This window comes from Pavona decussata, unplaced genomic scaffold, assembly GCF_977016875.1.
Source record: "Pavona decussata unplaced genomic scaffold, jaPavDecu1.1 SCAFFOLD_214, whole genome shotgun sequence".
In the NCBI taxonomy this organism is placed as follows: Eukaryota; Metazoa; Cnidaria; class Anthozoa; order Scleractinia; family Agariciidae; genus Pavona; species Pavona decussata.
Genome location: NW_028145619.1, coordinates 211965 through 227500, shown reverse-complemented (window position 1 = coordinate 227500; position 15536 = coordinate 211965). Strand labels below are relative to the sequence as shown.

General features: G+C 38.0%; 1 protein-coding gene across 1 annotated transcript in view; it reads right to left on the bottom strand.

Annotated features, from left to right (window-relative positions):
* The window catches only part of LOC146460082 (kinesin heavy chain-like), a 37170-nt gene extending 29162 nt beyond the window's left edge, over window positions 1-8008 (bottom strand). Inside the window, exons 1-4 of the mRNA XM_085088369.1 lie at window positions 7579-8008; window positions 7372-7459; window positions 2052-2125; window positions 1-92 (exon numbers count right to left, since the gene is read on the bottom strand). The exon at window positions 1-92 is cut by the window's left edge and continues 13 nt beyond it. Of these exons, the coding sequence (XP_084944495.1) occupies window positions 1-92; window positions 2052-2125; window positions 7372-7459; window positions 7579-7707 (383 nt within the window). The 5' untranslated portion in view covers window positions 7708-8008. The remainder of the gene's footprint in view (window positions 93-2051; window positions 2126-7371; window positions 7460-7578) is intronic.
* Between the last annotated feature and the right edge of the window lie 7528 nt (window positions 8009-15536).

Below are 15536 nucleotides of genomic sequence, written 5' to 3'. Positions count from 1 at the left end.
TCCAAATTTTCATCCATATTGTAAATGTAGTTGAATATATCTTGTACAATGCGAGGAATAATCCCCTGATTAAGATGATCATTGAGATTACCCTGAAAGAGAACATAGTTACTGTCAAACTAAGAAAACTGTGAACACTTAGAATTACTTGGGGAAAGTTTATTGTTGTGTGACCTATCAGAGGGAAAGTTAAACCACAAGAAAAAACCACAAACCACAAATTAAAATAATTATGTTACAGCTTGCAGTTTTTTCCTCTTAAATCTGATTGGTTTTTCTTCTCAACACAACAAACATTCCAAAAATATTTCTGGTATTTTGAAAGGTGTTCATCATCGTGGTTTGAAATGATAGCTGAGTTTTATCGTTTGTCTCACGATTGAGTCACATAGATGTGGATCGTGACATTTTGACCGCTATACGGCTGGTCTTCATCAGGCAATGAAGACAAGCAGTATAGCAGTCGAAACATCTTGATCCACATCTATGTGACTCAATTGTGAGACAAACAATAAAACTCAGCTATAATATTTCTAATATTTACATGTACGATTTTCTTAGTTTCACAGTGAAACAATTCAGTTACTCTCAACTGAGAAATTAAAACCACTGGATGCACGATTAGTCTTCATTTACACAGTCAGCTAAATTCTGTAGAGGTTGAGTGTCCACTTAACTCTCTAAGCTGCAGTATTAATCAACATACATTGTATATTCTCCTAACTGTTCTTCATATCTTTCTTATGGTGCAGGCCTCGAAACTAACTTTTTAACTCATTAGACCAGTGGCTAGTAACAGGTCTGATTTCACCAGCCAAAAGAAAATTTTTACTAGCCGTAGTTTCACTAGATTTGATTTATGAAAAAGGGAGGGAGGGGGGAGAGAGGTCAGACATTTTTTATTAGATGTGTAATAATAATAATTATTATCATTAAATGAATGTTAATATTTGAAACATATATTTTGAACTGCGGATGAAGATCAAATAGAAGAAAGATCCTTGCAGTTAGTACGCAACTTAAGTAGTTGCGAAAAGAAGGCCTGAAAAAAATTCAGGCGATGCCGGTACAGTGCTCTACCAACTGAGCTATCAAGCCAACTGTGAGTTGGTCATATTGCGAGTTCATAATATACACGTGAAGGATGAATAAATGAATGTAAATATATGAAAGACCTCTCACACAGGTCTGTTAAGCGTTTTGCCCTTTTTACAAATTACACTATTTGCAAATGAAATTTCAAGTTGACCTTATGGTTAAAAAAAGCCATAACTCTAGGCATGCAGCACAAAAAGCATCTGAACATGGTAAAAAAAGGGGGCACCATCTTTAAATCATATTAGATGGCATTTCTGTTAATCCCATACCCAAATGTTTGTCTTTGGAGGAAACATCTGCTAAAATCACTCACGTTTTGCAATGCGACTGGTCAATAAAATGGCCTGATGCAAGTCACAATTTCCATGCAATTGTTTCAAATCTTGGCTTTGCACTTGCCTAGATGCAAGCCTTACAAAAAAATCTATTTTCAATTGACACTTTCTGTGAAAGTCGTTTCTTGTATTGATATAAACTTTACATTTCATTTAAACTGTGACAAGTTCTTATAAACATACAATTTTTTTTATACATGTAGTGTTTTTTGTCTGTTCAACTAAGTTATATATGTAATACAAAACACCCAAATTGTGCACCATGTAAACAAAACTTTAGCAGCAGCCTTCTTCTTTCTCAGAAGCTTGAAATCATTAATTTGCTTTTCTGAATGTTACCAAAATTTATAGCGACAAGATCTTGAAAATCAATCTTAGGCAATTTGTGGGTAAAGTCTTTTTGTCAAAAATGTTGAGCATGCAGAGTTGTGCTATGTGTCACATTCCTGACACATTATGATGTCATGGAAACAGATTTTACCAGACTTTTCTCCGAAAGAGTGGATATGAGATCAGGCATTCTGTCAGAGGGCATTTCATCTGAGATGATGTTTTCATTTTCCAAAATGAATTTGGCTATTGAAAACTGCAATAACAAGAAGTCAACATATGACCTACCTCCATTGTGTGTGTTTTACCACTGGACGTCTGTCCATACGCAAATATAGTTCCATTATAGCCATTGAGTACATCTGTCAGAACAACACAAAACAAAATGTAAATTATTTAAATACACAAAAAAGTTACAGAGAATTCACATTTTGGGTTCCTCAAGCACAATATTGTATTACATGTACATGTATGCTCAGGAACCACTTTTTTCAGGAAACAAATAAATAACGGTTACCACTTTATTCAAGTGTCAATGTATTAATTGGCGACACTCTCAACATCAACTTAAAATTTAGAAATGTTGGGTTTGAAGTGAAGAAAAATCAGAGAACCCAGAGAAAAACCTCTCGGAGCAAGGACAAGAACCAACAACAAACTCAACCCAAATATAAAATAATGTCTGATCCAGGAATAAGAACAGGCAACATTGGTGGGAGGTAAGTACTCTCACCACTGCACCATCCCTGCTCCCTGTATCACTTTTCCATTATAAAGCAATAGCCAACCCATATGGATGAGATTCTGAGGTGTGGCCATCCCAATGAAAGCAGTACTTTCCCGAGTGTGGTACTGTTTATAATGCTGAACATGTACACAGTGGTTCAATTATTTGAATCAATGTGGATGAAATCTTCAAGTGTGTCTGTGCCATTCAAATGAAGGATACTGAGCATTGCTTTCCTGTGGTGCTGTTTATTGTGCTGTACAAGGTGGTCCTAACTTTTGAATCTGTGGATGAAATCCTAAAGTGGGGCCATTAAAATGAAAGCTACTGAGTAGTACTTTCCTGTGGTGCTGTTTATTATGCTGTACTAGGTGGTTCTAACTTTTGAATCTGTGGATGAAATCCTAAAGTGTGGCCAATAACATACAAGCTACTGAGTGGTACTTTCCCCTGGTACTGTTCATTAAGTTGTACAAGAGCAGTTATAATGAAAAATAAGTTTTTGAATCTGTAGATGAGATCTTGTGAAGTGCAACCACTCAACTGAACACAACCAAGCAGCACTTCCATGCGGTGCTGTTTACTATGCTTCACAAGATGGTGTCAACATCTGCATTTAAAGATGAAACCTGTGAATTCACCTACTGGGCAGTTCTTTCAAACAAGATAGCTTATAAAATCCCAAAGTGTAACAGTAAAAAAAAAAAAAGGCTACAGACCGAACAACATGCTCCTGGAGCAGCTATTTTTCCCTTCAGTAAATTTAACACTTAAGATTTATTTCAGTTTAAAAATTGCATGTGAAATAGGAGCTTTCACTATCTGTATCAGTGTTACTTCAAATGCCCTTTGACCAAACAACGAGAAATATAACATTATTGCTTAGAAAATATTGCTTTAAAACAATACTTTTTTTACTAAGAAAGCAAACAGTCAGTTTTAAATATGCTGTGATGGTTGCTTTCAAGTTTGAAGGTACATTCTATTTTAAAAGTCCAGTTAAGATAAGTTATACAGCTGTAGCTTGCATTTACAATGAAATAGAAAAGTTCAATTATCCAAATCAACAAACTTAATTGGTTGTCTGTCTGCCAGCCTACAAATTGTAAATTTTGTTTAATTAAAAGAAAATGCACATTTTTTACAATTTAATTTCCTCCCCATCATACATCAACATGTAAGAAACAATTCAACAGTTACTGTTTTCAAACAGTTTCACTAAAATATATTTTTACAGAGAATGTGCCCAAGCCATACTTCAAAAAAATTTTTAAGTAAAAGGTATAGACAAGGCCACAAAATTACCCAAAACAAATAAAATTTAGATCAGTGTTATCATCTGGAGAAATCAAAGACTCTGTTTAAAAAAAAACTAACGAAGCCTTGAAATTTCCCACACCTCAACATCCACCGAAATTACACTGCATTCTAGCATCGACACACTAAAAACTACAAGATTTAAACACAAGACAGGCTAACAAAGAGAAAACTATGATCTCTTGCCTATTAATGTAATTTATGCATAAAATACAGATGATTTGAGAACAAGTATCCTAATAATTACATGCTCCGTTGTACTTTGAGAGTCAGACAAAGATCAGCTGAACATGGCCACACATCTTTGAATCAAATCAAAGTTTTAGAACAAGTGATACCTAATCAGATATTTTATTTAATATTTTCAAGTTTACTTTGAAGACTTGGTACCTGCTGGCTTCCATAGTCAATTATATTATTTTTTACTTTGTATACTCTCCATTTTTTATTCCTTCTCAGTGTTAACACCCTCCCCTCACTCTTCCAACTGTACATGTGGCAGGCAGTGTCATGTGCCTTACATTAGACTATACATGTAGCTATCGGGTAACCTCCCCACACACCACCCACCTAGGATGTCAATGGTCATTATCACCCCCCCCCCCCCCACACACCCCCATCATGCACATCACCATTTTTAATTGCTACTGTCAATCATTTTAGCATTTTAAAAATAGTTTATCATTACACTTCCACTTTTGGATTATCTTTTGCAATCTTTAGAAATCTTTGAACATCTTTGGTAATGTTCAGAAATAAAAATTGTCACAACACCCTTAAACACATTTGGCAGTGTTTTGAAATCAACGGAGCACCTTTATAAATCCAGGTAGCAGAAAGACTAAAATCTCAGGCAATTGGCCCAGGAAAAGTTGGCAGGTACAAACGTATAACTGACGAGCACAGGCGTGTCCTGACTCTTTGTCAAGGCGTAAGGTGAGAGTAAAGTTTGCAAAGAAACCACCTGGGAAATGGCTAATTTCTTTGAATTCCATTGGAAGTTGTTCCCTTTTCATAAGCTTCCTTGTATTCAATTCTGTAAAGTTTTATCATGATAGCTGTACCCCCCCCCCACCCCCGACAAAAAAGAAAAAGATTAGTGAAAAGATGCTTTCCAAAAGTAACGAGAGTCAATACACACTGGTTATTTAAACAAAAACTCAGACGGGGTATAACAAAACTGAAGTCTAAACCCATTATTATTTGGCCAACCAAATGAAGTTACCAGTAAATGCTGTCTTCTGTAAGCAATGTAAAATAGCATACTGTATAGCAAAGAGTAGAAAAAACAGTTATCTACTTATTAAAACAACTCATTTAATATAAACAGTCACATAGGTCAAGTAATTATTGTCTTTTAAAACCCATGGTCTCAGTTTGACTTCATTTAAATAACCAGCTCTGTGGTTATAATATGTACACAGTTTGATAAGCAAGAATTTCTGCCAAGAATCTAATTAAATCATATACTATTGATGTACTACACGCAAACTTTTACCAAAATGCATCAGACTGTCTGAAATAATTGTGTGGACTATTTATATGTTAATTTTCTGAAAAAAAAAAAAAAAAAAATGAAAATACAAGTATCTCTGAGCATTTGGCAATGATCACGATTTGATTTGTGATTACAGATGTCAACTTCAACTTCAATTTTATTAATGTTACTAGATGTTTTAGACTTAAGAACAACCTTGAACGAAAAACATACATGTACTACTGTTCATTTGAAATACGAAAGCCTCTCGAGGAAGAAATATTAGACTTTAAAGACATTTACATATGCGAAGTTTCTCGAAATCAATTACTTGGAAACAATTGAATTTAAAGTTAAGTACGTGTTAAGTTCTACGTGTGCAATTCAAAAAGGTCTTTCAATAAACTGAAATGCTAAATATATTGCAAAACTGCAAAATGAGAATCGAACGAAACCGAATATATAATCGCCAAACCCTTAACGAAAACAAACCTTCCTAGGAACTATCTTTTTAATTTTCAGTTCATGCTATTAATTCGTTTACTTTCGAAAATGCAAAAACGCCCAATTAAATAAATGCTGACGAGTGAAACTTGTGCAAAATCAACACAGTTCTAAGACATCGCAGCAGGCCAGAAAGGACAACGATGTATAAATATTCGTACATTGTAATCTCGAGAGGTCAAATCAAAAGAAATGATAAGAAGACTTCGTAGGACATCAGTTTACATTAATTTACAAGCTGTAGCTTAGAACTTTAAAGGAAGAGGTGGGCAGACCGATTTTCAACCTTTCCAAGAATTAGCATATAAAAGAGACAATATTTAAGCTTAACAACTCGGAACCAGAATATTAACCGATCTATTCACCAATCTGACGTCTGTAAACACAAAATTACGGCTCTCTCGAAAAATCACTTCAGAGAAAGATAACTGCGGTTTTTTAGGAGAATCGTTCTAGATAAGAAAGAAATGGGCGCCGAAAAGCCAGAAAACTTCCTTTATTCAGCTCTAAAGCTCAAAACAGGAAGAACAAACTGACCTTTTTAAGGAATACCATGTGATCAAACAAGAGGAATGAAAATTATTGCATGGATTTTACTTTTCCTTGTAGCTAGCGGACCAATACCACAAAATCTGCAATACAAGGCTTTTATTTCGTTCATTATTCCCAGCTAATAGTAACACACGACCGGTTTTCCAGCAAAAATAATAAAAGTGTACGCTACAATGTACCAAAATTGGTAGATTCTTCGTCATACATATTCAAATTATAGTTCTTTTCTTCTAAGAGACTTGTTTATCTTATCTGACTTGCGTGCGTCCATGTGACATAACTGGAATATATTTCACGGCATAAAAATTAGCTTCGCTAGACAAATTCAAGTTCCGAAAGCTTAGAGTTTAATAAATGACCAACAAAAGGGAATCCGATACGTCTTCCATAAGCCGCCGGTGCAAAATCAAAGCCGTAGTAAATAAATTAATAATACAAGAAATGCATTTACCGGCGATTGAAATTGACATCTCTTCGTGACTAACTTCACAATCGAGTAACATTTTTCCCTTCTGACAAGCTTAAACCCTTATCCCCTTCACTGGTATTTATTCAGGTGATCCAAACATTTCGGATCTGCGACAGACCTCGACAACAAGAATTTCTTACTCGTTTGTAAGCAATATTAGTAAAACAATAATCTGTGCAAATTGGAACAGTTTTCCCACAGAGGAAAAAATCCAGCCGATATAAAAACCTAACGATATCACACCTCACAAAAATACGCTTACAACAGGCTAATACTTTCATGACATAACAGAATACCAAGAGGGAGCCGAGTGACTACAGCGATAACATTAAAAGATACACTCGCTGGAACATCAAATTAACTGAAACTCGAACCGAGCGCACGGTGACAGAATTTTTATTATTACAATATCGCCTAGCGATTCTTTACGATTCCTTTTAACATGATGCCGGATTAAAGGGTACAGTAGATATTGAGAAATCGAAATCCAATTTGCGCCTCAAATGCAAGCTTCTTCGGTTCCCAAACAGCAAAAAATGTGGCTTCAAATTTACCAACTTACCTTGAACAATGACCTGCGCTGCCTCAATGTAAACTCGTTCTTGCGAAGTAGTTGGTTTGAAAATGCGATCAAACGTAAATGTCCGTCCCTAAAACGCATAAAAGGAACAGTAAAGGATCTCAAAGACTATTCTGAATGAGCAATAATTCAGATAACAACGCCAAGTTTACGTTTGCAATTATTATCATAAGAACACTATAGGCTTACTCCGTGTGTACAGGTATCTGTTGTCGGAGTGGACACAATATTTTGTCCTCCTGCTCGTGTTTCTGCGTCAGATTGTGGACGAAACCGAGCAAAAACCTTGATGTTACACTCCCTGGGATCAGGATTCATGGTTATAGCTACAAAATCTCAAAAAATTATGAGTGATTCACAACGAATGTCCAAGGTTCGTGTGTGACCCATCGGCAAATATTTCACTTCGTGCGCACGGCATTTTGCCGGTAAACTCAATCCATGGCCCCAAACGAGCTCAAAATGGCCCTTTGAGTGATCTTTGATGGTCGATCGGTGTAGGAAGTTAGCTTTAAGAGAATTCCGGTGGTTATTTCGGGGCCATTTTTCCAGCTATTGCTATCAATTCACATCACGATCGGTTGCCCTGACTCAGTCGGCCATTATTTCCACCTCCATAAACGCAAAGCATTCTGGGTAGGTATGCAAGAAAATTTGCACTTCTCTTTTCTCGCCCGGCCACGCCAATCAAATTACCGCAAGGTAAACAATAAACACAAACAAGTAAACAACAAGACAATGAGTGTTAAAAACTAGCAGAGAGGTGGTCTACATTCAGGTAATTACGATACTATATTTATCACACGAGAATAAATACGGAAGAACTTAGCTAGCTGGCTCGATCGCCGAGAGAGCTAATAAAATTAAATGACCAAATATTCGTCTTTCATGAATGAATAACTTTCGCGCGTTTGCGTGAGGGGGCGGAAGGATGCTAGATAAGTAGATATGGGATTGGTACTTTTGAGTTTTAATTAAGAGTCTCGGCTGCTGAAATCCGCTTATGAGTTAGGAGTCCTGAAATCAATTTTCTGGTCATGAAAGTGGACAGTATATCTGAGTCCAATCTTTTTCTTGAGCCACAGTGTAGGGGTAAGGTGACAGTCGCTTTTTTCTCATAATTTTTTTCCTTTATCCCTTTGCCCTTTCCCTTCTTATAGTTTCCTCAATAATTTAACCGCCTGAGGCAATATAACTGACCTCTTGTTGACTCGAATGAGAAGCGAGTTGCGGGAAACTTTGACGCGACGAAGAACGAACTACGGAAGTTAGAGCGGAGCAGCACTGATGTAACCGCGCTAATATAACGCTTTCTACGATAAATCCACCATCAACGAGGCAAAATTTAATGCGATGCTATTTCTTATTCCTTTTTTATATACTTTTACCGTTAATCATGATCAAGAGACGAGCTAAGTTTCAAATTAACATAACGGATGTGCAACTGAAGACAGTGCCACGTATACTCAACTGTATTTGCCCTAGCCCTCGCACCTATACTCTGTCCCTACTCCCTCCTATTTTTCCCGAATCCAAAATTTTCCGGTCTAAGAGACATGCCTTCCTGGCGTTTAATATGGGGGTAAAGAAACCGAAAAGAAAGGAAGAGTGAATTTTTAATGTCAGAGTTAGAGACCAATGGCTTCAAAACAGGACGGTGCAACGCCCCCACAAATCACCACGGCATCACACAGGATCAGGAAACTGGAACAATCAACCCTAAAACCACAAAGTTGCCTCTGAAAATGCAAATTGCTGAAGCTCTACAAAAAATTACCTGTTCGATTTATCGTCGACCCTCCAGTCGAGAGACGTAATTTAAATATCCGTACTGTAATTTAGCCGGTCTGCATTCTCGGAATAACAGAAAGAAAAAAACAATCACCCGCTAAGTTTCGACCAGTCATAAAGGAAGCAAATGAAACTATGTGCCTGAGAGAAGGAGTTCATTAGTATTCACTTCTTCAGTGCCAACAACCGTGCAATCCTCTGTGCCAAGGATATTTTTCACTCTTTGAGGTATTTAACGTTGCCTTCAATCAAATGTAAACACTATAGCGATTAAATATAACCCAAGGAAAGTGTACATTAGACTTACATAAGATTACACTTAGGCTTGCATTACAAATTGAGAAACCTTTATTGTGAAGTTGCGAGAGTATTGATTTTTGCAATTTGATGCTTGCTGATATCACCAGAATTTAAAAAAAAGTCACCGAATAAGCACAATTTGGGGGTTAAAGTCCCGGGGTGGGTATTCCCCTATATAAGGTATAAAGGTATGTGCCGTCCCAAAGGGTATGGTTTTTCAGCCGTTTTGGTCTGAAAACGGGTATAGATTTTGACAATTACGGTCTGAAATTGGGTCGGGTTTTTGGGGCGGGGAACATTTACGAAAGCTTACAAACACATTTTTCTTCTCAGTACGTAACTGGAATGACCAACTGATAGCGAGAAAAAGAAATAGATAAACTATGTCATTCCAGCTTACTTTTACTCCTTTTGTCAACTTCCGTTCGGCACTGATGCATAATTATCAGGTCTGAAAACGGGTATGAATTTTAGAGGTCAGGTCTGAAAACGGATGTGGAAAATGGCATGTTTAGGTCTGAAATAGGGTCGGGATTTGAAGACCCGGGCGGCACACCCCCACTAAGAATTCCGAGGAGTACCCCCCCCCCCCCCCGGGGTTAAAGTGAACAATTTTGGGACTATTTGGTTTGAAAAAAGCAAGTCATCGTCGATAAATAGAGGAAAGAAATCGAATGGCTCAAACCCTACAGTCTCTACATACGCGGTGTTGTTTCATGTGCCATTCGCTGTGCATTTGACATAGCGAGACGTTCGAGAGAGCTGGAACATCGCGAAAAAACGCGACACTGGATCGTACAAATAGAAGAAAAATCCTCGCAGTTAGTACGAACTTAAGCAGCTTAATTTGTGTACTAACTGCGAGGATTTTTCTTCTATTTGATCTCTCATCCGCAGTTCAAAATATGTGTTTCAGATATTTACACTGTATCGTGCATCAGAGTTGAGAAAAAAAGTCAACCTAACTTTTGTGTTAAAACTAATTAAAAAGAGGTAAGACAATTGGCGGCCGATGAGAAGGTGGGGGTGGGTACACAGGTACACATATTACTCACGGGGGAGGTGTGGACAAAGACCCCAATAAAGTGACATTAAAAAAATTCACCTCGAAATTCCGAAATGTTTCATGCATCCGACCCGATTCGAGTCATCGTTTCATAGAGGGTAGTTTTTTTTAGGCAATCCACGAGCCGGAAGCATGTCTTTCTTATACTAGTGACAAAATGAAAGTGAGCTGCTCATAACTATCTGAGTACTTCACTGTCGCTAGTATAATTAGTAACGTTCCCCCACATCCCTCCCCCTGGGATTGGTGGCTCGACTGGTATGTTAATCTTTGGCCATGATCTCTCTTTTACCTCTCTCCTAATAATCCATTAATCCTGCAACTTAAGTGCAGTTTATTTGACTCAGTAGGGCATAACTTTATTACATGGTAATCTGATTTTCAACCCAGGCAGTGCGCACGCCGTTCAGTTCGTGACGAGCGAACACAGAAAAAAATGTCGTTCATTGATATTGAGTCTTGTTTTTCACCATTCTTTTTTTAATTTAGAAACGGGAAATGAATAATTACTGGTGAGAACGAACGTTCGATCGAGCACCATTAGAATGGTAGTCTACCTGCGTGAAATCCTGTCGCAAGACAGAAGTGGTCTTTAACCAGGAAATTCCGATTGCACTGACCAATTGACCCTCTCTTTAAATAGGTCTTATCACGGTTTTCGACGCCATTTTGACGAGTAGGCAAAGAGGCTTGAAATAACAGTCTTTGTATGGAAATCCAATGTCAAATAATTTTCATAAAACACCGCTTCTGAAAAATTCATGAATTGGAAACTTTTGGCACTAGAAAAAGGAGGGGTGTAGCTGTGCCAGAAAGCATCCAGTCGTGTTTTGAACTTTCCATACATTTCCCTATATTTTTTTCCCGCGAACTATTTTTAGTAGCAGTCACGGCTGTTTCGCTTTACAGACAAATGTATGGAAAGTTCAAAACACGACTGGACGCTTTCTGGTACAGCTACTTCCCTTCAATTTTTTTCTTAAACTCCTTTTCCTAGTGCCAAATTTTTCCAATTCATGAATTTTTCAGAAGCGATGTTTTATGAGAATTATTTGACATCGGATTTCCATACAAACACTGTTATTTCAAGCCTGTTTACCTACTCGTCAATATGGCGTCGAAAACCGTGATAAGACCTATTCCTGTACAAGCTGAGACGAAGCTTAGTTCAGATTAGTTTCGTGATAACAGAGGTTTAATTTGAATATAGAACAGGAAGTGTTTACTGCAGTTTCCTGCTCCGCTTACTTGGAGAGATATTTCGAATAGTCTCTACAGTGTAACGGTGCAATGGTTAAACGAACAGAGCTGTCCACTGTTTTGTCCAGGATCTGAAAAGCCAAGGAGGTAGATCTACATCGACAGCTTGTAACATTGATATAGGTTTTCAAACGATGACCAACGATACAAACATCCAGTCAAATCAACTTCGTTGTCAAGTTAAAACATTTATTGCGTATGAATATATGAAACATTAATTAAAACACTTATTCTAAAATAAAACTTAGAGTATAAAAGAACCGAACAACTCAATTTCCAATTAGTCTTGCTCGTGCACGTGGTTTCTGATGATGAAATCAATTAGGTCAACCTTCAAAAGAAAGAGAGAAAAAGAGAAAAAGAAAAGAAAGGAAAACCCTCTCCGTAAACAGCGTAAAGGGAGGAAGAGAGGGAAGATGAAAGAGGGAAGCTTTAGGATGGAAGAGTGAAAAGAAAGGAGGGAGATAGGGAAGGAGGGAAGAACGGAGGAAAAGATACAGGGAGGGTGGGGGCGGAGGGCAGGGCGGGATAGAAACATAAAGGGTGTTAGGATGGAAAAATACAGAGGTGAGGGGAGGGGAAGAGGAAAATACATAGACTGGGGGGAGGTTACAGAGGGGGGAAGAGAGAGGGAAGTAAAACGAGGGAGAGAGGGTTTTTGAACCAGGTTAAGGTTTTCCTTGTAAAGTGTAAAAAAAGGTTCTGAAGAAATCACCCATTTCTACAGTACATGTTACCCAGCGGGGACAGCCTTCCACTGATATAAGCCCAACGTAATGAAAACACCAGATAACATGTGAGATCTACAGCAAGGAAATCGATCCTGTGCTTCAATTCACGGTACAGCAAGAAACATTCTAATTTGTACGATGTGCGGCGAATCCACAGATACATGAAATATCAAGCCAACAGTTTTTAGGTTGGTCGACAGGAAGACTTAAATAGAAAGTATGACAACATGAACTAACTGTTTTGATAATACCTGCCGATGACTAAAGCTGAGTAAATAATGTCGAACAGGTTATTAAAACTATGATGCTTTCTTGGCTTTTAAATTAAACAATGGTGTTTGTGCGCCTTTGATTAAATTAAATATATACTGTCTCAGGGGTAACAGAACGCACTCTGACGAATGCATTGCGAAAAAACTTGCAGATACCTGTTACACGGTGAAACTTAGCTGGTAATGTTGTGAACATTGGAGAAAAGTTTACTTTTTCTAGAACTCTCAGCGAGCCAAGTTTGGTATTACGAAAAATAAATATGTTGCGTTTTACTGGAGAAATAGATTAGGGCAATTTCCGGATTGAGTTTCTGCCAGCTAACCACAATACGCGGAAAAAGAAAATAACCTTACGAGATGCGTGACCCGAGGGGCAGGTAATCCGGGACGAGACGAAGGTTCTCGGGACTAGCGGAACCACCCGCCATCTTTTGCAAGGTAAACTTTCGCTAGCCCCGATTTCGCCTGTGAAATGTTCGCGTCGTTCCGACTATCTACCCCTGCGTCCCCGAGGATGTGTTCCCAATTTTTTAACACTTTCTTCTCGAAGGTTTTCGGTTCTTTTGGGTCTTTCGACAACCTCGTTCCCAGGGTCTCTCCTCTTCAAGACCCTGGGAACGAGGTTTGGTCTTTCGGTTGAAATGGTTGGGATTTCGTCATTTATGAAAATTGTTCCCGGCGTAGATTTTCGTGCCATTCGATTCCGCCACTAGACTTTCTGCACTTTTGGTCGAATGGAAATTGCCTATGGTCTTCTTCTTCCTTTACAACGTGTTAATTACACAGCTTGTCTCGCAATACGCTCCCCATCGTCGTTAGAACGCACAGTGTACAAGAATTCCAATATCTGACTAATCTGGAAAATTTTTAAATGTAAACTTAGGGAATGCTTCTTTTTCTTTTGGCCGTCGATAAAACCCGGAACATGGAACATTCCAGAACATTCCGGAACATCCCGGAACAGGAAAAAAAAATTAAGATAAAAAAAAAAAAAAAATAAATTAAACAAAAATAAAGGGAAAAAATGAAAAAAAAAACAAAAAAACAAAAAGACAAAACAAAACAAAAGGGGTGTATATTTATATAAAATGAAATTACATTGTATCTGAAAAAAATTCATGTAAGAAGAAGTACGGAGTAGGTAAGACGGTAGTACAATGGGGTGTTGTAACTGACCACACTGGATGAAGATAAAAAACATGATAGAGACATGATAGAGGTTGCCGCATTCTGTTGATTCTCGCGATCTCGGTTTGGTCTCTATCATGTCGCTGGCGTGTTAAGTTTTCTACGCAGTCCGATCAGCCTTGCAGAAATTTGAGTCATTTATATTTTTGGCTGATTAGATCCTTCACAGATCCTGCGTATACTTGCAGCATTTTCGTTATAACTATTTTTTATATGAACAAAGTTTCCTGTTAGGCCTGTGTGTTTTTAAGATAAAATCCATTGAAAATAGCATGGAAGGGCAGAGAAGTTTTCGTGGCTTTCGTTCGAGAAACGGGTCCAAGCTCCCGAACGATCAACAAAGGAGTACAAATACGGAACGTGAGGACGCGGGAAAGCCGGGAGGGTTTTGGTAAAAAGACTGCGCGAACGACTTTTAGTTCCACTCCGAACATCAGGAAATTGAGTTTTTGGTCAGCCGAGCCGGAACTGATCCATTTCTGGCGTTGCGGACGATAAGCACGTGCTGCAAATGGCGGGAAAGTACTTACGCCTTCATTCAGTGTGGTCAGTTACAACACCCCATTTATCGTAGGTACTTCATATATTCCCTATTATAATAAGGGATACATGAAGTACATACCATTAAAGTACATACCCCATTTATACTACCGTCCCACCTACTCCGTACTTCTTCTTATATGAATTTTTTTCGGATACAATGTAATTTCATTTTATATAAATATACACACTTTTTTTTTCATTTTTCCTTTATTTTTATTAATTTTTTTTTCGTGTTCCGGGATGTTCCGGAATGTTCCATGTTCCTGGTTTTATCGACGGCCTTTTGTGGGGATGGTTCTCACGAAATGGCCTGACATTTTTTTTCAACTAGCTCCCAGTTCACTCGATAGCTCAGTTCGTTTCGTAGAACACTGCACCGGTATCGCAGAGGTCATGGGTTCCAATCCCGTACACGACTCGATTTGTTAGGGTTTTTTTCTAACCTACCTTTAAAGTTGCGTGCTCAACTTTGATGGTCACTCATTATCAATTCCTTTATCAGCAGTTAAAATATATGAATTTCATAAATTTCGGTTGCTAGAAACGTTAGAACTTCTTCGACTCCTCCCCGTTAACTAGTCGATCAGTGTTACACCCAGTATCAGGTTTGGTTTTCCCTTTTACGTTACCATACTCACTAGAAAAAAAAAAGCTGGGCAAGTTTTTATCCAACTCGCATCACTGTAAGTATGGCATGACCCTTGTGACATCAGTTTTGGTAACTTCCTTAATATGGAAACTTATATTAGAAGATATACAGTAAAATATTGGGCTTCTTAGCGTAATTTGCATTGCTGCAGTAGAGTAATAGAGACTTGTCCCTTCGAGATGGCCGGCCTTTTCGTGTCGCGAAATTTCCACAGGGAACCCAAGCTCTTTGAGCCTTTGTATTGAGGGTGGGGAGGGGGTAATATGTTTCTTTTTTTTCCTTTGGTACCTTGGGAGGACTGTAGCTTCAAATCCAATGGCACAAGTAAAGGCTTGCTCTATCCCTTA